This window comes from Electrophorus electricus, chromosome 10 (genome assembly GCF_013358815.1).
Source record: "Electrophorus electricus isolate fEleEle1 chromosome 10, fEleEle1.pri, whole genome shotgun sequence".
Taxonomy (NCBI): Eukaryota; Metazoa; Chordata; class Actinopteri; order Gymnotiformes; family Gymnotidae; genus Electrophorus; species Electrophorus electricus.
The window spans coordinates 9,656,747-9,681,821 of record NC_049544.1 but is presented as its reverse complement, the minus strand read 5'-3'; the positions used below and the strand labels follow the sequence as shown (position 1 = coordinate 9,681,821).

The 25,075-nt window shown below is 39.7% G+C and overlaps 1 protein-coding gene across 3 annotated transcripts in view; it reads right to left on the bottom strand.

The window, feature by feature from the left end:
* The window catches only part of grik2 (glutamate receptor, ionotropic, kainate 2), a 120,561-nt gene that overhangs the window by 27,761 nt on the left and 67,725 nt on the right, over positions 1-25,075 (bottom strand). For all 3 annotated transcript variants that reach the window (XM_027015447.2, XM_027015464.2, XM_027015456.2), the window contains 6 exons: positions 24,885-24,992; positions 23,995-24,108; positions 17,734-17,940; positions 15,767-15,990; positions 10,874-10,992; positions 8,543-8,760 (listed from right to left, as the gene is read on the bottom strand). In XM_027015447.2, coding sequence (XP_026871248.1) covers positions 8,543-8,760; positions 10,874-10,992; positions 15,767-15,990; positions 17,734-17,940; positions 23,995-24,108; positions 24,885-24,992 — 990 coding nt within the window. The remainder of the gene's footprint in view (positions 1-8,542; positions 8,761-10,873; positions 10,993-15,766; positions 15,991-17,733; positions 17,941-23,994; positions 24,109-24,884; positions 24,993-25,075) is intronic.

Genomic DNA, 25,075 nt, shown 5'->3' with positions numbered 1-25,075 from the left:
CTAGTATCCAGCATGTGAGTTTCAGCAAAGGGGATCAGTAGCATTGTGCAATTAAAAAGGTCTGCTTATTTGCAAACAAATGCAGCAGATACATGTGTATCACGAAATGTCTCTGGTTTCACTCATTGCTTGCTAGTAGATGTTACCTACATTAAAATGACTTTTAATGTTACCTACATTAAAATGTGACTAGATAGCCACATAACAAGCTAAGAACAGCCAGTTTGTATTTACAAACTGTGCATTTCAACACTTCCTCAGCCAAGTCCACATAGCCACATCAAAGGAAAAAAATACCAAGCTTCTTTAGCTAACGTCAGTTACATACACATCATTCTACTCATTAACCAATGCTAGCTAGCCACATTAAAATTTGACTGAAAGATATCTAGATAAGCACAGAAAACACATTCACCTAACAACTGAGAACAGGCATATAGCTACAACAGCATATTTAAATATACAGCATATTTATGTATGATATATATGAATCAAATAAAATAGATGAACTAAAATGAACAAATAAAATAGATGAACTAAAAACAAGCACTACAAAATACTTAAAACTTCACAATAAGCTAAAAATAATTTAACTAGGAAATGAACATGCTGGGAGTATAAAATAGTAAATTAAGGATCAATAAAAGACACAAAGCAACTGACAGCATGGCACTAAGGACCATGACAGCAGAGAGAATTGAAAGCATGATCTTTAAAAGGACTCAAATGCCTGAGAAATTAAATAGGTTTTTAAATTTGACTTAAAAACATCTATTGTGGGGGATGATTTGATGAAAAACAGGAGAATGTTCCAAAGTTTTGGAGCAGCCGCCAAAAAGTCTGGCCATCTTTAGACCTCAACAAAGAACATGGAACAGCTAAAATAATCTGATTGGTAGATTGTAGGACTCGAAGGGTGGATTGGAGGCTGATAAGATCAGAGATATAGCTTGAGGCATGCTGTGTAGAGCTTTAAAAATGAACAGTAAAACCCTAAATTCCACTCTGTACCTGACTGTAATTCACTATACTTAGGAATATCTCGGTCATGCTTGTCCTGCCTGCAGCTTTTCCAGAATGCAGCTGTGAGGATCCTAACATGCACGAAAAAAAAGAGAGCAAGCATTACCCAAGTACTCACATCCCTGCACTGGTCAGGGTGAGAGGAAATGAAGGCATGAATGACCTTTTTGAGATCCTTTAATGACAGAATGTGTTTGAGTTTTTTTCTCACAAATTTGGTTTTCAATCTTAAGAGTGGCTTCGAAAATAACACTGACATTTTTGCATGACTGTGTAAATAAGATGATATTGGCTCCAGATCACTTGCTATATACAGATTAAAGATTCCCTAATATTCCCTATTTTTATCTTGGTTTAGTTATATTTTTTATAAGAAATATTTTTTACACCCATCACTTTGTGTCTTAAATAGAGATGAGCTTATAGAATCACTTTCTTCCAGATTAAGTTGGAGCTACAACTGTGTATCAACTGCATAACAATAATATGATATTTTATATCAAGCAGTAGCAATCAGGAGAACAAGTTAGGGCCCAAGACAGAGTCCTAAGGTATTCTATATGTAATAGATCCTGAAGCAGAATAAAAAAGTTTCTGTTTTCTAAATATGAGTCAAGCAACTTCAGCCTGGATACCAACACCACACTTCACATGATAGTTTGATTGACAGTGTCAAAGGCTGCGCTCAGTTGAAAAAGGGATTAAAACAGCACACTTTTCAGAGTCAACAGCTTGTAGTAAATCACTGGATACTCCAAGGAGGGCAGACACATAAGAACATATGAGTGCTCTAAAACTGGATTATAATAAAAAATATTCTGTGTGCTTATAAATTAATAAAGATGAGAAAACACAAATTTCTCCAAAATGTTTGATTAGAATGGTAACTTTAGATGGATCTAAAATTGTTAAGAACTGATGGGTCTAAGAAACCATGTGATAGACACATCCAGGGAGCAAGAGCTTGACTTTGATACCATTCAGATAGGTCATTGATATTGACCCACATAGATTCAGTAAAGCAGAACATGCACTTTATTCAGAAGAATAATGGGATGGAAGTAAAATATGTTCTTATGTTCTCAATTCTATCAATGATGAATCTCATAAAATCCTCACATATTTCAGCACATGCCTCAGGGCTGTAATGGCAATGTCCAGTATTGTACTCATTGGGCTAAATAGAGCTTTAGGAGTGTGAGAGGTTCTTTTTTTGTGATAATGCCAGCAAAGTATTTTGCTCTGGCACCCTTGACAGAATGCTGATAATTTGCTTGACATTGTCTCATAATTTGGATACATGAAGCTTGCCTTTTTTCCATTTTTATTCTGTCTTCCTGCATTCCTGGCCACAGGTATCACTGTTGAGACATGGCTGTTTTCTCTTTGGATTTTCCGCATTTTAAAGAAGCAACTTAATATTTAATGTTGGTGCATACAGAATTGAATAAAACAAGTAGCTCATCACTGTTCATGACTTGAGGGGCATTTGCAGTGGTGGAAACTAAAGGAAAAGTAGCAAATTCAGATGAAATCTGACTGCCTATGAGGCATTATAGTGTATGTGCAGTATGGGGACAGCTGGTGTTTAGGAGGTGGACATGGAAAGGTGACATTGAACATGAGAGGTCTGTAATCAGAGAAGCATGCATCTCCTACCTCTACATTGCCCACTGAACATGCCACAGTACATCCTCTCTACCTCCATTTAACTTGTTATAGTAATATTTTAAGCAAGGTCACACACCACTATGAAATGACAACATTAAATAGCCTGCCTCTTGACTGTGCAAGTACTCAGTTTAAGAAGAAACTTAGCAAATGAATGCAGATTGCCAGTTGTCATTGCATGCTTAGCTAGATTGAAATTTTGTCAACCAGACTTCTCGCACATATATGCACATGTGCATTTCAACAACAAAATCTGAAGTTGGTCAGCTAAGTGGTCCAGCAAAAAGTTAAGTGGTGGGGGGGTAGCATACACAGAGGCAGACTGAGAAGCAATATGTCCCTCAGGTCTTCCTCCCATAGACACTGAAACTCTTGTTAAGACATCTTTGCTGTAAGAGTGTTTTGCAAATCTTTCAAATGACTATAATCAAAAGGATTGAGTGAGGGAATAAAATAAAAATAAAATAAAACAATCTCCCCATAAACATTATTATTATAGCCACACACATACCTTTGCTGATGTGTTATTAACAAAGAAGGTATTTTTCATGTGAGTCTATTCTTAGTATTATACCTACATTATTTTTACATTACTTTTTATATAGATGGGTACTTAAATTAATCAGAGTCAAACGTATAAAAGAAAATGAATTTGTGAATTTAAAAGCAGTAAATTACAAGTAGGAAAATCATCTGTACCAGAAAGATAGTAGCTGGGTGCACTCATGTAATCTAGATGATATGCTTGTGATTTTTACGTGTACATGAAGTTTTTCAGATAGCAATTTTTTTAGTTCAGCTGCTGTCCTTTAACAGAGCTCTCAGGTTAATGGGAAGTATGGTGTAGAAGGAAAGGTGGACATTTCTCTTCAGTCAAGCTACCTGGTCAGGAATAAGTTTACTAAAAGCAAACACTGGCATGCTACCAGACACAAAATCTTTGTAAGATGAAAGCACTTTGAAGTCCCTTTTTAATGGTTAAGATCATGCTTTTGGAAGACTAAGCTTGAGCTCAGGTTTGACAGGGTGTGACATTTATTGTTAGAACATGCAAGCTCTTGTAAACTACTTGTCTTTCTTCCCCCAAGCATAGCACTGGTAGACCAGACATGGGTTAGTCTGCACTTCTCAAATAAGGCCATCTGGACAGACTGTTATATATATATATATATATATATATATATATATATATATATATATATATATATATATATATATATATATATATATATCTTACAGAAGCTGGAGAGCACTGGGTGTAGTTTTCTCCTGCCATATTGAGCATTCATATGGATAGTGTTACAGTATGGATATATCAGTCATATGCATAATTCTACCTCCCAAACTCAGCACTTTAAAAGGTGCTGAAATAGTTTTTGGAGCTTTTCATTGGCTATATTAATTATACAGAGGTTGAGTCACAGTGGATGCTCTATTCTCAGACCCTGCACTTCCCCAGTGGTTGTGGCTGCTCCATCTGCCTGCTGGCTAGATTGCATCAGCGGCAGAGATTCAGCTCCTTTCTCCATGATGACTTATAAATTCACTGCTGAGTACTCCAGTCCTGCAGGGTTGAACCTCACGGGCCACCACGAAATAACACTCAGTAAAGCCTGATAAGGGGAAAACTGCAAGGAAATATGTGAATGTGTGAAATACGCAGGCACATGCACATGAGTACGTGAAAGAGAGGCTGTGTGTGTGTGTGTGTGTGTGTGTGTGTGTGTGTGTGTGTGTGTGTCTGTATGAAAGAGAGAGAGAGCGATAGCAAGTCACAGATTTCTTATGCTTTTGCATAAGAAAAAAAACCCTTCACAATAAATTAGAAAGGCAATGAGAGCAATGACAGATGCAGAGACGTAGGAGAAGGGCTAGGTGAGGGATGAAACCCCAGTGGAGGAGCGCAAGGAGAGGTACAGCTGGCGGGCTGCGGGAGAAGAGGTGGGTGAGTGCTGCTGTGCTCAGCGAAACGCCTCTGCTGCTGCCTGTATGCTGATGGTGAAGGTTAGGCAGATGCTCTGAGACAGGGAGAGGGAAGACATGCGGGGTAAATGCAGTAACACTGCCTGCTGACCGGCCTTTCTTTTCATCACAATGGCTTTTGAAGTGTGGAACATGGAGTACTATATGTGACAGATGTCAAAATGCCTCTGAACAGAGGAGAGGAAGCACATTTAAAACATGCAAAAAGAAGGGCTATATCTGAGAAATTGTTCGAGTGGTCACAGAGTAGGTTAAACTGTAGCAAGCACAATAGCTGACCTTTGTCATGAATAAAACCAATTTGTTGGCGTTTACATAGTCAAAATCCTTTGTGTGAACTAATATATACCTCTATTAACTCACGCTTGCATGTGACTACTAAGTAATTAACACTACTAAGTAAGCAGAGCTTTAACTGAAACAGTGGCCTGATGTTCTAACTTTTCAGAGTCTTAGGATAAGTCAGACTCTACTGACTATACTTCTTTATTTCGTAGAGCAGCATGCTTCAAAGTGCATAATTGATGTTTGACATATTCAACCAATTTTGGGGGGCAGGGGGGGCACTACTGACACCAGATATTTGTCTATATATTGGCATATTTTTGTTTCCTGAATAAGGAGCCGAGAAGGTGCCCTTGTCCCATTCAATAGACTAGAACCAGCGGCAGCATATAAGATGCAGAATGACTGTAATAATCAAGGATGACCACAGCTATGACCTCCCTCTCCATCCTGGCACAGGGCTTTTCCTCCCACAGTAGTCCCAGTCAGGTCTAATCATAATGCCAGAGACTGTTCAATTAAATAAGTGCTATTGAATGTGTTATTTGAATTAAATAAGTGTTATCATCAGTGTTACTGAAAGGCCAGTCCATAAGGGCTTCTGCAGAGCAGATGCAAGAATAAGATGGGAAATGGTGGTGTGGTGTGTGTGTTTGTGTGTGTGTGTGTGCATATGTGTACATGTGTGTTCCAATTTCACAGGTTTTATAATATGCTGACATAATTAGATGCCATTAATCACATATATTTGTTAAGTAAAGCAAATTTTAACATTTCCTGGGATTTCAATTCTGTCTGTATTCCTGATGAGTATGAGGGGGGACTGGCATTATGTGACTACATCTGTGCATTATGCTCAGTCAATGCTCTCAGTTTGGTAATTTATCAGCCAGTCCATCCAGCTGTCAGTCACTCACACAGACACTCAATTAGTCAATAAATCAGCACCTGCATCAGGAGATCCTCACTTCACTAACATGAACTGGAAGTAAGTGCTATGATATGGCTACAGCCATTATCATTTTTCCTAGAGTTGTTGATGTAAAAATTATGTTGATGTGGAAATTTAAGTTTGTAATATGCATTTTCCTGTTTAATAAAGATGATATATTAAAGCTGAAATGCCATGACAAAATTTCTTCTACAGTACTTGATTAGAACATTCTGTTTTATATGATTATGAACATTACAACAGCCACTTAAGTTTGTGAGAAGGGTGGACGGACAGTGGGATAGAGACGAGACTAACAGTAGCAGAACCTATCAGTACCTAGCAGAAAGGAAAGCTGTTTCAGTTAGCACAGTGAATATGTACTTGTTTCATGTCTCTCTCTCTCTCTGTCCTTTTATGATTATGAGAAAGGAATGTTGGTGGGTACACTCTCCAACCAGAGTTCTCTCATATAAAAGGCTGCCTAAATATATGTATGCATGGGTGAATAAAGGGAGTTACCTACATACAGGCACTGGACAAACCTGAGAAACTGTACTGCGGTAGACTGGATTATTTCTATTGTCAGTGGCGACACACCATTATGACATTGAAGCTGTTAAAATGCCCCCAATTAGTACAGGTCACACATAAAAGCACTTATTTTCACCTTTATCTGTGGCCTTCATCCTTTAAAAGTTTTTAAATTTATTTCATCTCTCTCTTCATGGATGTCTGCCCATCCTCTGAAACTGATCCTCAGCAAGACACGGCTATTACATTTCCCAGTGATTCCTCCCTGTCACAACTCACTTATCACGCTGACTGAAAATGCAAGAAAAGAACCAGATATCAATGTCCGCCCATTTTACCAACATGGCCACATGGCCGAGACTTGTAGGTCACTCTTTTATAATAACATCAGGACAATTTCTTTCAAGAGATGATATTCAGTTGTCCAGTGTCTTTTTATCTCAAGACTGGATTACTGCAACTCACTCTTGGTAGGCCTTCCTGCACAAGCCACTAGACCCTTGCAGTTTATACAGAATGCAGCTACATGACTTGTTCAGCCGTCCCAAGTTCACACACATCATTCCACTGGCTGAGTTCCCTCCACTGGCTTCCTGAAGCAGCTTAAGGTAGTAGCCTGATGTAGTAGCCTGATGCTTGCCTACAAAAGTCTTCTTGCTCCCATCTACTAGTACTTGTCTCAACCCGCACCATATCTTGCACCCGTCATGCCTCCACCGATACCCATTAAGAGACAGGAAAGACATGCCTCAAGACTCTTTTCTGTACTAGCACTTACATTGTGGAATGAACTCCCACTACCTGTCTGTACATCAGAGTATCTTGCTCTCTTCAAACTTAGACTCAAGACACATGTTTTCAAGCAACACTTAATCGTCCTTAGTCTCTTCAGTGCATTTGAATAATCACCACTTCTTCATTTACTTCTCTACTAAAAACAATTTTTTTTTGTATGTTTTGCCTCTGACAGGTAAATGTAAATGTATTTCCTGCACTGATTCACTACATCACCTATGCCACAGATATAATGTATTTAAACAAGTCACTACTCCAGTGCAGCTCCCATAAGCCTCCTGCTACAACTGATAGCTGAGGTGGAAGAGCAGGGCAGTGTTAATTAGGCCTTTTTAAACATATGTTCTTTATAATTCTGAGGCAAGATCACTCTAAAATTTGACACTAAAAACATTAGACATTGCTGTTTAAATGGTGTTTAACTTTAGTTCATGCAGTGCTGTTTAAACAGCTTAAGTGTTTAAAGTAATATCGATTTAATATTGAGAGGTTTTTTTGTTACAATATGTAACAAATTAGCACATTGCTATTAGGCAAATATTATTATGAGGTTACAGAATGAAAAATATGCATTGAGAATACTACCTGAACCCTGAACGAACCAGATGAACAAATACAATGTTAAAAGATTGACTGACTGATTTAGCAGATTGATAAAAGCCGATGCTTTTATCCAAAGAAACTTACAATTATGACTGACTACAGCTTGAGCAACTGAGAGTTAATGGCCTTCATCAGGGAACCAAAACTGACAACCTGGTGGTGGTAGGGCTTGAACTGGAAACCTTCTGATTATTAGACAAGCACCTTAACTACTGAGCTACCACTGCCTCTATTGATTGATTGAATGCTGTTATTGTCTAAATGTAGTTTGCCTATTTCTGAAGCATCAAAAGTGTTCATTTAGTAGAAGCATTCACCACTGATGAAACAATAATTTCATAGATGCGATACCAGAGTTAGGGAATCTTACAGAGCAAGACCTTACCAACTAGGCTTTGGCATTTAATTTCTTGCTATCCCTGCTATCCATTTTGACAAGGACCAATAGAAAGACACCAAAACTACTTAGAAATAAATCTTGTAGGTCCACTTGCAGATGTTAATATTTGTTCGTTTGTTTGCTTTCTTCTAACAAGCTTCAGTTTTCTGCATTACAAGGTTTCCTTATGAAAAAAACTGTTTACTGTATTTGTGAATATATTTTGCAAAGAAAATATTTAGACCAATCTTAAATATATACTATGTACGATTTAATAAACAAACACAAAAACATAAAACACAAGATACAACAATTTGAGTACTACACTTTTCACTCACTTTAAAGAAGGTCATTGTTGCCCCATCCTCCACCACGCCATACTCAATCTTGGTTTGCTTTGCCAGGTCATCGGCTGAATCAATGGGAGATTCCATCCTCTCCACGGTGAGGAAGGCGGCCAGGTTGGCCGTGTAAGAGGAGATGATGATGAGGGTGAAGAACCACCAGATGCCTCCTACTATCCTGGTGGAAAGGGCTTTGGGCATGAGCTCAGATCCTAACGAAGAGGAGTAGAGAGCGAGGTCAGAGGAAACAAGCAGTCATTGCTGGAGTGGGTTTGCACCTTGTGAACCAGGCCTGTCCTGGTCTGAGCACAACACTGCCAAGCAGAGCAGAGTTGCAGGGCAAGGATGAGGCTGCCAGTGCACAGAGCACCAAGGCCTGGGAGAAACAACCATTCTAACTGTGTACTAGGTCTGCACTGATCACACCCTGACACTAACAGACATAAGAAGGAAAGCTCATTCGTGTTTATCTAGCATGCAATCTGCATTCCACTATGTTGTATGGTAGCAAATAGTGACTAGCTGCTTTATGTCAAAGTTTAAACAGCAAAGGGTCTTTTCACTATTTGACATTTCCTAAGAGACAAGTCACACCTTAAAAGAAACTGGCATTGCCCATTATTGTCCTTGAAATTTCATGCAGAACAGTGAGGATATGTCAGAGGAGGGGTGGGTTAATAGGTGACGAGAAACGCATGTGCTAGCTGGAGAGGGGCTGGGGAGGCACACGGAGGGAGGTTAAGTGGCGCTTCTTCTCAAGCATTAAGAAGCAATTGCAAGCTTTGATCTTGCACATTCAGTCAACTGAAATTGGCGATGGGCTGGGGAAAGATATGCTTCCTATGAATCATAAGAGAGCTTTGAATGAAATTAAATCAGGCCTTTGACGAATGGTTCCACTCTCACTTTCTAAAAGTCTGCCTAGCGACCCATCACTCAAGCCCAGATTTTGGACATGACAGCCAACTCCAGATCCCTGCCTAGACAGCTGATAAAAATGGGAAAAAGAGTTTGATCACTCTCTTGTACTACCAGTCCAGTGCACAGTTAGACATGATTCAGCAAACCATATCATCACTTCCACTCCGCAACCCACACTACTCATTGGCAAAACGTCTCAGACAAACACTCATATGAAAGGAACGGACACCAGATACACAGAGTAAATAAAAGGCCAACAAGCCAGAGCATAGACAAAGCATAGAATCTGTAGCATTTCTTTTTGTGCTTACCCTCACTGGACCTTATGGACCAGTCTGATCCTACAAGGTCACAGTCGTGGCCTGACCTAACCAAGCCTGGTTGGGGCTGACTGTCATGTACCCAAGGTAACGTCATGTCCAAACACCACATCCCACAGTTTTCTGGGGGCTGTCAAGCCACAAACAGGGGAGCCTCTCTACAGTGTAGTGCTACTTACTCAGCAAACAGGCACAAAGTGTGAAGCCTGTCCCATATTCATCAGCCTGACACCACATCTTCTGAAGCAGTACACACACACCAATCCTGAAACCCACACTCAGGAAGTGTAGCATGAGAAATGCTCTCATTATCACCCAATACTCTCAAAGATACCTACAGAAACACACCTTGATGAACTATGGTAAAGTATTACAAGGTACAACACAGAAACAGAATTTTCATTTATATAGTGTTCATAGTTCATAAGCTCTAAATTCAGGACAATACATCCTAAGAAAAATATAATTTTGTGAGATATCATAATCTTCATGAAACATTTCTGCTCCTGTTTGTAAATTTTTTGTTGCTACACAATCAACACATGCACATGCCGCCTGCTTAATCCATAAAAATGATCACTGGTTTCTACAGAACTGCTACCTCATAGTATTGTGAAAATTATCACAGTGTAGCCTATGTCTTCAATCTCATGGTCTCAGAACACTGACATCCAGTAGATGTGGCATCAGGCTTTAGAAGGAATCCAACTACAGACAGGGTCAGGCTACAATACAACACCCTGTGTCTGTCTCTTACTACGCCTCTGTCTCTCTGATATATGCTATAGCACTACGATTAGACTTACCTGCTCAGGACCATGACAGATGGCAATAGTGATAATGAGGGAAGAGCATGCATGATTAGTTGCACCTAGCTCCTCTATCCACATTCACCAACCATCACACTCCATTCACTTCTTACATCTCACAAACCTATCCATCCAGACCATAGACCAGCAATCAGACTGCATCTAGCTACATGCACAGAGGCACCCATGCATGGTTGTGGGCCTGATAAGAGCAATTTGTTCCCCCAGCAAAAGAGTGGGACATGTGCAAAGGGTGGGCAGGCAGAGGCGTCTACCTTGCTGCATGAGAGCTCCAACTCCGAACCAGAAACTATTTAGCAGCGTGAAATTGTTTTCCACCACGTCCGAGTCAGGATTGCATGGGTGGGGATTATACCATTCGTAGGGACTAAACCTGTGGTGATCAAAACAGAACACACATGTTTAGTACAGATAAAGTAACAAGAAAGGCAGATCCACCTAAACAGATATAAAGAGAGACAGATTAACAGCAATGGTTATGTGACGTGCATTTTAAAAAATGCTTTGTATCTAGTGCTATTAATCTGTTCAGAGTTTTGATGGTTTAAATGTTAGAGATATGATTGGTAAATTAATCTGAGGGACTTTAGTGTAGGTTAGAGCCATTTTAATCAGACAGTCCCATGCTGCAAAGCTCCTACTATAATGTAAAACCTGATATAAGCAGCCCTTTTACTCAGACTGTAATTCCTTCCTCTCCATTTCCTATAGAACTGTGCATGTTGACACATTCACATCAAAGGCAACTGACCCTGTAATTTAATCGATGAAATCTGAATCACTCCATGCCCAGAAAAAAATCTAATAATCCAGATCTTACAAGCTTATTAAAATGTGGCAAACAAGTCTGTCCCATCATCTTCCCACACCACGTCGTTTCTCTCTGCATTTTACTCGAGAAAAAAGATTCCCCATTTATTCATGTTAAACAAAAGTGACATTGCATTAGGACAGATTGATTGGACTACAATTAAGCATCATGACCTGATTTGGTTTGTGCTAGTGTAGTAGAATTAAGAAGAATCTCAAATTCTGACAGTGAGACAAGAGTAAGTAATCAAACATTAAAGAGTATGGAACCCGAGAGCATATTTAACTCCAATGTAATTTTTTCTGCAATGAAGAAAGAAAATGGGAATGCAAATATTTGGATAAAGTCAAGGTAAAAAATTCTATATAGCAGTCCTGACAAGGACAGTCTCGCTCAAGGCCACTGAAGCAGCTGCAGTTTATCTAACTAAACATTATTGCCACTGCTCAGTGCCCTTAAACTATACTAGCTGCAGTTACTGGCCAATAAAACCAGATTAATACAAGCCCTTTTTCTTCTCATTTGACAAGCTACATGACTATCATTTGCGAGTTTCTCAAGGACCCTTGAGCGTCGTTGAATCCTGTGCTTAAAAGAATCCTTGATCTTAAATCAATCTGTCTACTCTGTCAATTTGTGGCAGATTTGCTTGCTTGTCAATTTGCAATCTCAAATTGAGTTCATGCGAATCGTGACCTTGCTGAGATGCACAGGACTGTTGGTCCAGACTCCTCACTCAAGGGTCTCATGGTAGATTCCTCTGATTATGTACCAAAAAGCCAATTACCATCCGTGACGCACGTGGATGAGCATGGCTATCATCTGCACCACGGAGTGAAGACGCAGTACCAGAGGAATTCCAAAGCAGTCTGAGAGAGGCGCGCTGTAGCCAGGCTGCAATGGGGAGCAGCTATTTATCCAATTACCATGACCTTCTGTTATCTCAGGGCATCTGAGCCACCAAAGAAAAAACTTTGAGCAAGGTCAACGTGGACAGATAAGCCACGAATAAGGAGACATGTGCGTGGGCAGGCGGCAACAACACTGGACATTTTTTATCAGCCTGCGATGAACCAGCCTGCTAAAAAATTATTGATCACAACTGATTATTACCATATCGGATCAGGGGGAGTGACAGAAGGCTCAGTCATATAAACAAAACCAAAAAAAAAAACATATTCTGCCATATTAAAACAGTGTTGCAGCGCTTGCATTCAGTCCCATGCCCACTCAATTCAAGGAAGCAAGGTGATCCTAATTGATATTACACTATTTCACTACATGATAGAAAAGTCATTCATCTCTGCTCTATATAGTGCACAATACTGTATTTCAATTAGTGAGCTTAATTGGATTCTGCCTAAATGCTTCCACAAATCATAGGTAGGGCTGCCCCTTGTTATGGACCTTGTCTCCTCTTCCATTTTCTGATCTCTATTTAAAGTCTCCCGATGCTTGGTTTGGTGCACTGTTAAATCCCCTTTTACTGCAGCCCATTTTATGGCATATTCCACCTGGACATGAAGGAGATCAGATAAGGACTTGCAGCACCTTGCCTGAGGGCATTACTCTTCCAACAAATAACTACAGCTTTTGTTTCTTATGCTTGAGGTGTGCACACTGCAGCAACCATAATAGCACATTAAAAGCATCTGAGAAGGTATTCTAATGAAACTGTTTGGCATGCATGACCGATGTGCACTGATGAGTCGACAGCACTCTTGCTAGCTCAGGCCATGTCTGCTATATCCAGCTGAGTCTCTGGATCCTCTGTGCTGCTCGGTATATCATTTAGCTTGCCTTTGATGAGAATGTGGCATGGCTATGCATTGTTTCTTAGGGGGACCATGCAGGGGTGCGAGTCATTTCAGGAATGTGCAGTGTCGTTGGTGCTTGATGGCAGACACAAATGGCTAGTGTCTTTGATGCTTGATGATAGCCACAGTCTAATAATCATTTGGGTTACAGTTATATATGCCAATGTGCCAAAGAACTGGTAAAGGGGGCTGTTCAAACTCATGTTATACTCCCCTCAACTGATTCATCTCCTATGTCACAGAAAGGAGGAAAAGTAGAGGGAGACTTTGTGAGCAGAACAAAGCAACAATAACAGCAACAACAAAAACAATTGGTGATATGAAAAAAGATTTCTGAGAATGCAGATATTTCATTTTCATATTGTACCCAGAAGGAAATGTTCTAAATACTGCATGGCGAAGCCGTAGAAGACACCAGCTAGCCCCCACTATGTCATTTTGTGCGCTCTCTCTCTCCTGTCTCTCTCCATAGCACACACTTACATACCAACTCTCTCTCTCACACCACACATATACCACATACATATGTAACTCATACACACTAAGCAATAATACATGCACACATAAATAAATGTGTACAAACAGACACATATATAGTAAATCCACACTGTGTGCTGCTCTTGTGTTAGGGTTTTGAGGGGAATGTCAAAATCTGTGTGGCTACAGCAACATGCCACTGTGTGTGCCCTAACTTCGCCTTTCTCTCAAAGGACTGCAAAGTGAAACAAACAACATAAAAGGATTCTTTCACTTACCCAGCATAAACTTAAAGCAGTTATGGTGATAGGTGCATATTCTGAACCAACTTAGATGGCAGTTGTAGCTTGTTATTCTCTCATGTGATCATATTGCCAGTAACATTTAAAAACGTACGTTTATTAACCATAAAACTCTTGGGCTAACAGAGCATGGCTAAGCTGTCCCAAAAGTTTTAGAGTTAACTCAAGGGCTTTGCTTTGGAGGTTTCTCCACCGTGCTTCAAATGGTGAGCAAATCTACAAATAGCAAGTAACACCGTTCTTGGTTTGTAGATAGGTGCTATACAATGAATTCATTTAATTACATAAGCTTGCAATAGACCAGTTATTTCCAGTTTATCAAAAAAGATAAGTTCCTTTCATCTTCATCTGTGGGGTACTCACAATAAATGTAATAATGCATTGCATATAAGAGATATGATTTGAAGAACAACCTGAAGTGCCACAACTGAAAATTTGTATTCTGTTTACAGCCAATGATAACACACAAAACCAGTATGTTATATTTCTATCACATTAAATATGATATTGATATATGGCCCTATTGTTTAGTAAATTTCAATCAGACACTGTTTTTGAGGAATATAGGGGCTGGTTTCCTAGACATGTAGTAACGCTAGTTTTGAACTAATTTGCAATTTTAGTGGTGATTCACCACTGAAAGTAACTTTTGGTCTAGGTCTGGGACTAATCGTAGTCTGTGAAACTGGGCCTATAAGTTACTTTATACTTCCCTCAGCAGCTATCCAAGTCCATAAAGGGAAATCTGTGTCCCAGCAAAGGTTTGGTGTTTGAGAAGAAGTTGTCTCTTATTATAGTTTAGTGTAAGAAAGAGGAGTCTCAATGTAGTAATAATCTGGATTTAGGACCATGTTAAAATAGCTCTTGGGCCACATTAGCATCAGCAGTGCTTCTCTCAACCAAGCCAATGTCCCCTTAATTCAACTCAAATGCTAGCAATCGCCTCTTCTTTTAAATTCAACTGTACAAACATTCCCAGAAGGATTAGAACACAGAAACATGAGTGAACAGTGTTGACTTGAAATGCATGTGTTTCAGTATTCATGGGGAACGTTGCCAAGGACATTTGAAGCAGGGTGTGAAAATGTCCAAACAAAAAAGCGAATACAAACTAGAGACACCAGGGATGACGAGGGATGAGGGGGAAGTTGTCGCTCACACCAGGAAAAGCCAACCACTCTCACTCACACCTACACTCCCATACCGGCATTCTCTCGTGCGCGCTCTCTCGCTCTGCCTCTCACATGGTGTCTGGAAACGGCTGATTTCACACGTGCACTGGCGAGCGACTGAGCTGTTGAGGCAGTAGCTCGCTTGGGTGAGGAGGAAGTGCTTAGCATCGCTCGTCTCCACCACCACCGCATCTGAGAAGGACTTGGCTCGCTCGCCCTTTCTCTCAGCCCGGGTCAAATGTCTCATCCCTCCCTTTGTGTCCTGTTCACAACAGAGCTATTCCTCCCTCTGGTGATCTGGCTGGGGAAGAGCCCCCAAGGACCTGCTCTTATCAGGCGCCTTCATGTGAACATTGTATGCCATTTTAGCATTTGAGCATTTTGGTCTTTCCCCACTCTCAGTCAAGGGCACTAAATCTAAAGTGAGCAGAGATGTGAGCTTCAAATGTCATAGCAGCATATGGAGGACAGATGCTTTTAGACACTGATTATACTGTTAATGGAAAGAGGTTAAGATGTTGGGTTATGTCTGCATGTGTAGCTGAGGTCGGCAGATCTGGCATGTTACCTGGCTATGACAAACAGCACACAACTGACACCCAAGTAAGCCAGCAGAATATACATCCAGATGTCGGGGGAGAGAGGGTTGAGGAAGGAGAACACCCCTGGGTTGGTGCCGTTGGGCTTGCGGTACAGAATACTTATCCCCAGTGTCATGAAGGGCTTGGAGAAGTCGATGACCTTCTCGCGCACGTAGGTGATGGCCAGGGGAGCCACTGCAAGATCAGCTTTCTGTCAATAAAAAATGCAATGGGAGAGGGATGGGCAGGTTGTCAAGAGCAGCAGCAGCGTATAGAGGCAATCAAATTAAGAAAACAGGACCTTCACACACCACTGACTGGCCACCAGCACTTAAGTCTAAATTTAAAGTCTCCCCTCCCCCATCTTTCCTTTCCCACGCTTTCCCTCCAAGAGCTTGATTTACCTGCTACCAGCTCAGCAGTTAGCAAAGTGTTTACTGGTGCAGGGCTTCTAATGACTAAGAACCAGTTTCTGCTGTGTTTGATCTATGGCATTCAACACACCATGGGATTCAACATCAGGTTGTTTTGAATGGTAGAGAGTTGAACAGTTGCTATTTCATACATGATAAAAGAATAATAAAGGCCATAAAGATATTATATGAAATCATGAACATCAGAGTGCCCTTAAACACATGGGGGTTCATGCCTGAATAATCTAAACACTGCAAGTTATACTAAAATGTTTTATGTCAATACAAAAAGCAGAGAACCGAGAAGAAATATTTGCCTTGTGACTTCTTTAAATTAAAGCTGTCTATCTTGTCATATTATCCATTTATTATTTATTTCAAACCAGAAAAGCAATAAACTAAAAAAAAAAAAAAAAACAAGTTTGAGACCTTGATATCCATATCAGTTAGGTCAGATTAATTCATTTGCAGTCCTTCACTGCCCATTAATGTGAGATACCAAAAGCAAGGTCACTTTCACCATTCCTCAAATAAATGTTTTTCAACCCTGTTCTGCTGTTCTGAGCATAATGAGGCTGCCATCCATCACACTAATCTGAATGAGTTCACGTATCCACATCACAACACCACTGCAACTAGTTTAGTACCACAAAATGATATTTAATATTTATGCTGTTCAATTGACCATTTACATAAATTTAATCAAAATAAAGGTTTGTGTGTGGAATTATTCAATTGTCTTGTAATTATTCTCAGAGGGGGTAATTTAATGCAGAGTGTGAACAGATGCTGTATTGCTACCTGTTACATTTTTTTTCATTTTCCAACCCTTTGATGGGATATTTTTACCCTCACTTCAAGGCATTCTTTGCTCCTGTGCAAACTGCAGACTCCAGACCATTCTGCAAGCTTGTCCAGGCCAATTATAATCTGTCCCACACTCATCTGGGGGGGATGTATGCAGGCCGAGTGACTGCTGCAGTGGTGTGCTCTTCTCCCCCGTGCCCCACACTGCTTTGAGTCTAATCGCACACAATAACTGCATGATCAATAGAGGTGGTGTCTAAAAGGCATGTCTGAGATGTTGTGGGAACAGCCAATGGGATAGTGTGCACCGGTAATGGGGTCAGCTATCTATATTGAGTGTGTGAAGACTGTTATTTTTCTGCCCATGTGGAGCTCATTTCTATCTGGCTCTTATTTTCCAGGCTTAACAAGGGTAGCTTGGGTAGTATGTGTGTGCGAGAGAGATTTGGGGAGTGTTTAATAAGCTCTATGGGGAAATTTCATGCCAGAAGCTTTATACCGTATCCAGTCTGCAGTCACTACTGGAGTTACTAAAATTATTATGTCCTTGGTTCTATTCTTTGTGTTACACATGTACACACAGGCATTCACACTCACAGAAAGCCAGATTCACACACATTTACACATTATAATCTTGTACAAAGGATAAATGTAAATATAGTGGCTTCCTGCATGGCTTAGGGAAGTCTAATGATGTGAGAGAAGGTGTGTGTTAACAGAAGGATGGATCTTACATGGTCCATGAGCTCGCGAACCAGACCATTCCACTGGCCTGTGCTCTCCTCCTGCGCGCCATACTTGCCATCTTCAACCAGCCGCACCTCATAGACAAAGCCCAGGATGTTGGCCAGCTCACGCAGCAGGTCAATACAGTAGCCCTCGAAGCGGTCGTTGCCATGCAGGGGCTTGTCTGACTTCTTGAACATCACATAAGGCTCCTCCTGCAGGGAAAGGGAGGGAGGGATGGAGGGAGGATCATCTCTGAGCAGGGAGACTGAGGTGAGACTCACTAGGCTACGAGATCTCTGGGACAGGGGGGAGGGAAACCCAACTGCTGTTTAGAGGACTAAGACACACACACACACACAGAAGCACACACTCTCTCCATGGTGGACAAGGCAAGGCAGGGGAGACTGATGCATGGCCATAATAAGAGATAATCCTCCCTATCTGCTCTGCGCCTCGCTCAGCCAGGGCTAAGGAGCACCACTTCAGGCTGCTCTGCTCACTGCCAGCAGATGCTTCTGAAATAAGATAAGATGTGCTGATAAAGGGTGAGCAGCACAGGATACAGCTGACTCACTTTGTTAGGAACTAGCACCTGGGGAGATTACAAATATATACACACTCTTTCTCCCCCTCCTTCTCTCTCTCTGTCGCTCTCTCTGAATAAGACAAACAGTGAACATATTAATAAGCAGGTGTTGTGTGCCTCTTAAATCTAATTACTGGAAAAACCAATTGTTTTCAAGACTAGCCTTTTAAACATTATCAGCAGTGTGAGCTGAGGAGGGGGACTGCAGAAATCATACTGATGCCTTTGATGTATTAGACAGTTCCCAGTGAGAGTACAAGCTTTTAGGTTACACTATCAGAGGTTGGTGCATTGCACTTTAGGGATCCACATTGTGCTAGTGGAACATATCCAAAGAGAGATAAGCATTCATCCACCCCCACCCCACCCTGCTCCTGAATATTCATAAACAAAATGAACCAATGAGGGACTGCCATTTCACAGCAGATCTACACCCTCAATTAATTTCATATGTGAACTTACAACCCCTTGCTCTTTATCTTATTATTCTTGTGCAGTAAGACATTTTTTTTCTCTGATACCATCAATTCTTTAGGTTGTTGAACAAGATAATTGATCACATATTTTCCATTAATTTTTTAAAATATCTGAGTTGTTTTTTCTATGGCATTCCCTCTCGCAAACACACATTCAGGAATTTCTTTCATGACATACTGTAGTTAACATAAACTAACATCCTGGCTTTCATTTACTATCACTGGATGTTTCCTGAGAAGTTTAGACAACTGACTGTGCCATGTGTCTCACGTACATGTAGGATGAAATCTTTACATTAGCCAGTTCTCAATGGCTATAAATGAAGCATTTTGCATATATATTCAGAATGCCTATCAGCAAACTATACCAGTTTCAGAAAATTACTTTTTGTGTTTGCTAAGACGCTGGCACATTGTATAATGTCTACTTTGATTCAGTGGCACTGCTTAAAGGTAAGCCGAAAGGTAGCCGTAATATTTTTTTTTAAGTAGACTTCAGTCTCAACAGTACTTAGATGAGCAGAATCAGAGATGCAGGGATGCCTGAATCCAGGCTGTGTTATGCACAGTTTATGTCTTGGATTTCAGAGGAAATACAATTGGCTTTCTTGGAACAGCTCTATGGTAATAATAATTCATGAGGTGATGTACAGGTTCATGATGTACTGGGTCAGAAAGGTGTTTACATGGGGCAGGTAGCTAGCATTCTCTCTCAAGAACACAGAGATACTAAATAACAGAGTGTGTTTCGAAAGTGTTCTGCAGCAGACTCCCACAGTCAAAGTGTAAGCAGAATTTGGCATCCTGAATGGTTACTACTGTACTTTGCAGTTCTTATTAATTATAGTGGTACATTCCACACATTTTAATTTCAGACTTCAGAACCTGCATTTAAAATTAACTAAAACTATAGTAAAAATAATAAGCTAAAACAAAAAAGGCATTAATATTATCCAGGAATTATATATTGCATAATTATAACACAGCTTCAATGTATGATTCGTGGCAAAGGTATGAAATACTGAAACTCCACTGGTGAATATAAGGCATTTTGCTATTTTTCTGTGAACTGGATGAAGTATAACTTCACTGTGCACTGCATCTCAGGAAGTCCTGTTTGCACATGTGTGCATCACCATGGTAACACGGGTGCTGCCGCTCGTGTGCGCATCTCTCGTGGCTGAGTGAGGTGTAGCAGCAATAACTTGCTGTGGTCAAAGGTTTTTATATCCACACATCGTATTGTGACTCTTGTCTGGTGCTGAATAGTGGAATCAGTGCATGCTGGGAGGCTGTGCTGTCCTTCTCTCTACAGTACATACAGAATGCTGGAGAGGCAAGGCTCAATGGCTGTCTCCTATTCATAATTTCAATTGCAGCAGCTGAAAGGAGTCAAATTCAGAGGGCTTACCTGCCAGCAAAATAGACAGAGTAATGGGGGAAACATTCTTATTCATAGCATTCAAGAGGCCAAGCAATGTTAGGACATGGAGGACACTTCACCAGGCAGTTCAAGAAAGCACTGAAAATATCAGTATAGTCTGTATCCTGATCACTTCATGAATAGCTCAATTCATTTGCAGAGAATTTTGAACTCATGACAGGGAGCATATCATTTACTTCCTTTCTCACTTCTGCTCTTATACTTTGCTCTATCCAAACACATGCTGCATGCATACTATATTTATTGGCTTGAACATGAACATTTAACTTTTCTTTGATATACCTAGCAAGGCTTTGTATTGGAAGTATACTACCAAAATGAAAGGACAGGAAATCAAATATATATTTAGGTTTTCGCAAAAACCTTGACAAATCTTTCAATACACAGAATGCATGGTCGCAGGGGATTCAATAAGTTGATATTTCTTACCTTGGAATATGACCATAGACACTTTTCTTAACTTTGCATATGATAGTTGTAGTAAAGAAGTCCTGAGACAGGAGAATGTCTATGCCCTCACCTCTCTGACATCTGGAACATACCATACCTACATGCCACTGCAATGGAATCACGCATGTATCCTGCCCTGAGAGCACGCAGATCTGAAGCAAGCTCGCTCGATGAACACTGAACACAATGCTGTGTTTGTCAGCCCATTAACTTCTTGTAACCTCTCACCTATTGTCTGCTCTGAAAGACAGTAATTATCATAAACAGCCATGAGGCTTATTAACACATCAAACCTGTTTATTACTAATGAGCATCACCTGAGCCAGGCCCGGCAATGGCTGTGGATCACCTCCTCAGGAAAATGAAAAGCACAACTGTTTATTCTATGTTGATAATCTGACAATATTTTCAGCTTTATTGGATCATTTGTAAATATAGATTTTTCAGAAAGTGCTTTGTCTTTTGTTCCAGGCCATGTAAGATTCAATGCCATAGTTGCAGTTTTCAAGTTAGAGCCACTGAATGTGATTTGGGAATGTCAAAAAAAAAAAAAAAAACCTATGTAAAAACCAGTCCTTTATACCCCTTTGCTTTTTAGCTATCCCCCAGTGATATTGCTATTTCTATCATTTTAAAGCCAGGGATACCTGATTTGCTTTATAATTTTTGGCCATGCTAATTCCATTATGTTCATTAAACATTCTATGACCCCTTATTTATCTTATTTTGTTATTTTTTTGTTATCCCTTCACAGACTACTGTACATTAGATTTTATAGTTTGCAAGATAAAGTAACCAATATGTGAACATGATTTTAGATCTATTTTTTTAATCCTATCATTTTTGCAAGCTCCAGACAGAGAATGTGATTTTATGCTATTATAGCTGATATTACTTTTTTATATCTATGCTTTCTTGATCATTCTACTATGCAAATTAAGCATGGTCCTAGTCTAAACTATAACATTAATTTCAAACTTGCTTATTAAAGTTAATTAAAAGTTATGTTAAAGTGACTAAAATAAAAAAAAATGTTTCCAAAATCCAGTGGTTTTGTTAGCCAATGTGTAACGTGCCATAAGAGGGGGAGAAGATGTAGTAATGGTGAGGGGAATGTGAATATAATTGTCATAAAATATAAATTAATATAAAACCCAGAAGATGAAATTTTACTCTGTCTTTAATTAAAAAGTGTTATTGAAAGAGAGACAGTTCTACACAAACAGTTGCATTCTGGGAGAAAGAGCAGTAGAAATGCATTCCTCAAAGTTGTTCTCCTTTTCTTCTTTAACGGATTTTGTTTTTCACAAAGACATGATATACACATGATAGCGGTTAATTTTAAAATTTATTTTAGGTTAATTGATCACATGCTGTGATCTGCTGTGTTGTTCTGTGATAGCCTTATAGCACATAAAATTAACAAGAATGAGCCACATGCTTCTGATTGCAGGGTTTCATGTTGCTTAATAGGATTGCACTGAGGGATTTTAAGAACAAAAATACAGTACATAACACACAACACTGCCTCACCACTAAGAGAAAGCCTTTAATATAATGCTCTTTTGAGGCACTGAAGTAGACTAGGCATCTGTCTGTAGACAACTGACAGAAAGACAGGCAGGATAAGTAGATAATGATGAATTAATTTACCTGCAATATAAAGCATTCTGTTTAGTCTGTAAATTTGAGTGGAATAAATCTGTATTCAGTGTTCTTGTTCATCGATGGGCTTACTGAATATAGCTACTATTATGATCACCTTAAAAAGACAGAAGACAGTTTTCCCTCTAAATGGAGGTATCTTCTTTATCACTTCCAGAAGGACCCCAGGGCAAAGTTCTTGCTTGTTTATATTCACTGCAGGCCCATTAAAAACACTTTTCACAGAGGAATTGCACAGTGGAGGTTCTAGCAAACCCGAGCATATTCAACTTTAATGCAAACGCTGACTTTCTTCATTTAGTTCCCTCTGTCTTCTAGCTCTCTCTCCCTACAACCACATCTCTCTCTTTTTCTCTCTCTCTCTTTCATTTGTGACACCTTTGATCCTCTGGCATCTGTCAGAGAGAGCAAGGATTTGTACTGCTTAATTCATTGTGATCGGCCACTGATATATTGCGTGTGAAAAGTAAAAAAAAAAAACAGCACATATTGGATTCTTTTTAATTAGTTGTTTGTCTTTCCTAGGACACAAGATTTTTTTTGAACATTTCACACTGAAAGATAGGGATGGGGTTAAGGCTGTGAAGTCATGCTGTTGTCATGGAGCTCTCACTACTCTGTAAACATGCCTCCATTTTTCCACTCTTGTTTCTGGCACATTCATAAAACCCTGATGGATATGCAACCAATTTTAAATTTTACGCAAACTCATTTTACACTACTTTGGGTTGACATTCATTTGTTCACTTAAACCTGGTGGCATGAACACACCATAGCTATTATTCTATCACAATCCATTCCAAAGCAGCTTCCCACTTGCTGCGTTTTTATAACCATCACTGTTATCACTCCTCTTTGCTTCCATTTTACTGACAGGGCCTCACGTAGTTATTGAAGACTAGAACAGTGGTGCAGCAATTTCAAAATTAATTTTTCACCTATTTATATATGTATATAAATATATATATAGAAGTGTTATGTTGATAAATGTACTGTACTTTAAGAATATTCGATTTTATCAAGTAATTTATTTGAGTATGCCCGTTTGGGGACGCCCGCATGCCCGCTAGGGGGCATGGTGCATTATGGGGAAATGCTCTATCTATGTATGTGCTTTATCAAAAGGGCATGCTATTACAAATCTGCTTGTGATCTGCTTGTGATCAAGAAACAAGGCAGTGATTGCACAAGAGCATTAATATACTGTTAATTAATGGAATGTTACTAATTTATTATAAAGCAAGTAAACTTAACAGAGAGTGAATGATTATAAGGTGGTAAATTAGATCTGAAATAGAGAGTACCACAAAGTAAAAAATCAAGACATTCTGATTAATTTAATCAAGACATTCTGACAATTTCATCAATTAATTTAATTAATTTAATCTAGACATTCTGATCTCAAATCACAAGTCCAATACTAAGTCAAATCAATTATCAAGAAGACAATTTGTTGTCTGTATAACCCAAAGATGGTGGCATCTCAGATTTGTCATCTTTCTAAACTATGAAATTAGATTAATAAAACTGATGATAATGACTTTTTCTGCTTACAATAACTAGTTTACAATATATAGTAACAACCTGAAAAGATATACCCCAAAAAAACAACACAAAGGAAACACAAGACAAAGGCCATACTTACCAGTATTGTTGATACATATAGCGTTCTGTTGGTCAGTGAATCTGTGACATTTGCAGTTTTTCCTTTCTGGCTTTCAGTCATGTTCAGACCACTTACTGGATCCCATGTTCCAATCTGCAAAGATCATGCCAGAGATCAGTGCCCTCACATGTTCCCAGCAAACATCACCCTTTATGATGTAATGTTAACATGATGTAAGAGTTAATGTGATGTAAGGGTTAGTGTAATGTAAGAGTTAATGTAAAGCAACAGCTAACATGATGTAAGAGTTAATGTTATATAAGGGTTAATATGATGTAAGAGTTAATATCATGTAAGGGTTAATGTTATGTGAGGGTTAACATGATGCAAGAGTGAATCTGATGTAAGAGATAAGGTGCTGCATAATCCAGAGAAGAAATGACATAGAGAGGCTCATGGGTGGCAGAATGTGTCCTCTCCATAATAAATCCTGAGGATGCTCTTGAGGGTTGTGGGCTCCACAGAAAGAGCAGTGGGGCCACACACTCTTGTCCATTCCAAAACAAAGTGCTTCAGATGCCTTTGGAAAATACCTAAGCTGTATTTTGTAATTGCAAATCAACTCTTTAATACCGCCTTCATGAGGCTGGAGGGCTTCTGAAGGGTTTTTTTATTAATAGAGTAAATTATTCATGGAGGTGCAGACACACGTGGGAGTAAAATGGGAAGCCACAGGCAGCTGAGAGGGAAACTCTACGAGTGTGGGTGTGCATGCGCGTAGGTCCATAAGTGTGTACTCTGTGTTCTTGAGAAGGATGTGCAAATAATGAAGAGTTTTGCCATTTTTACAGTGCGCTGCCCATGTGTACTGGTACACCAACTTGTGTTCAGGCTAAGGCATGTTCTACACAGAGGGTTGGCATTGCTACCTTCTCCAGTCCTTCCTCCTTCAGGCTGATCACATCAAGATCAAAATCTGTCCTCAGGCCGTTGGTTTTGTTGAAATTTATCCGTCCGGTCAAGCCGTCCCAGTGGGCCTAGAGGTGTGAGAAAAATATTCTTGATGATTAGGCAGTAGTGTCCAAGAAGAATCCATTTCATTATTCATTGGAACATATAG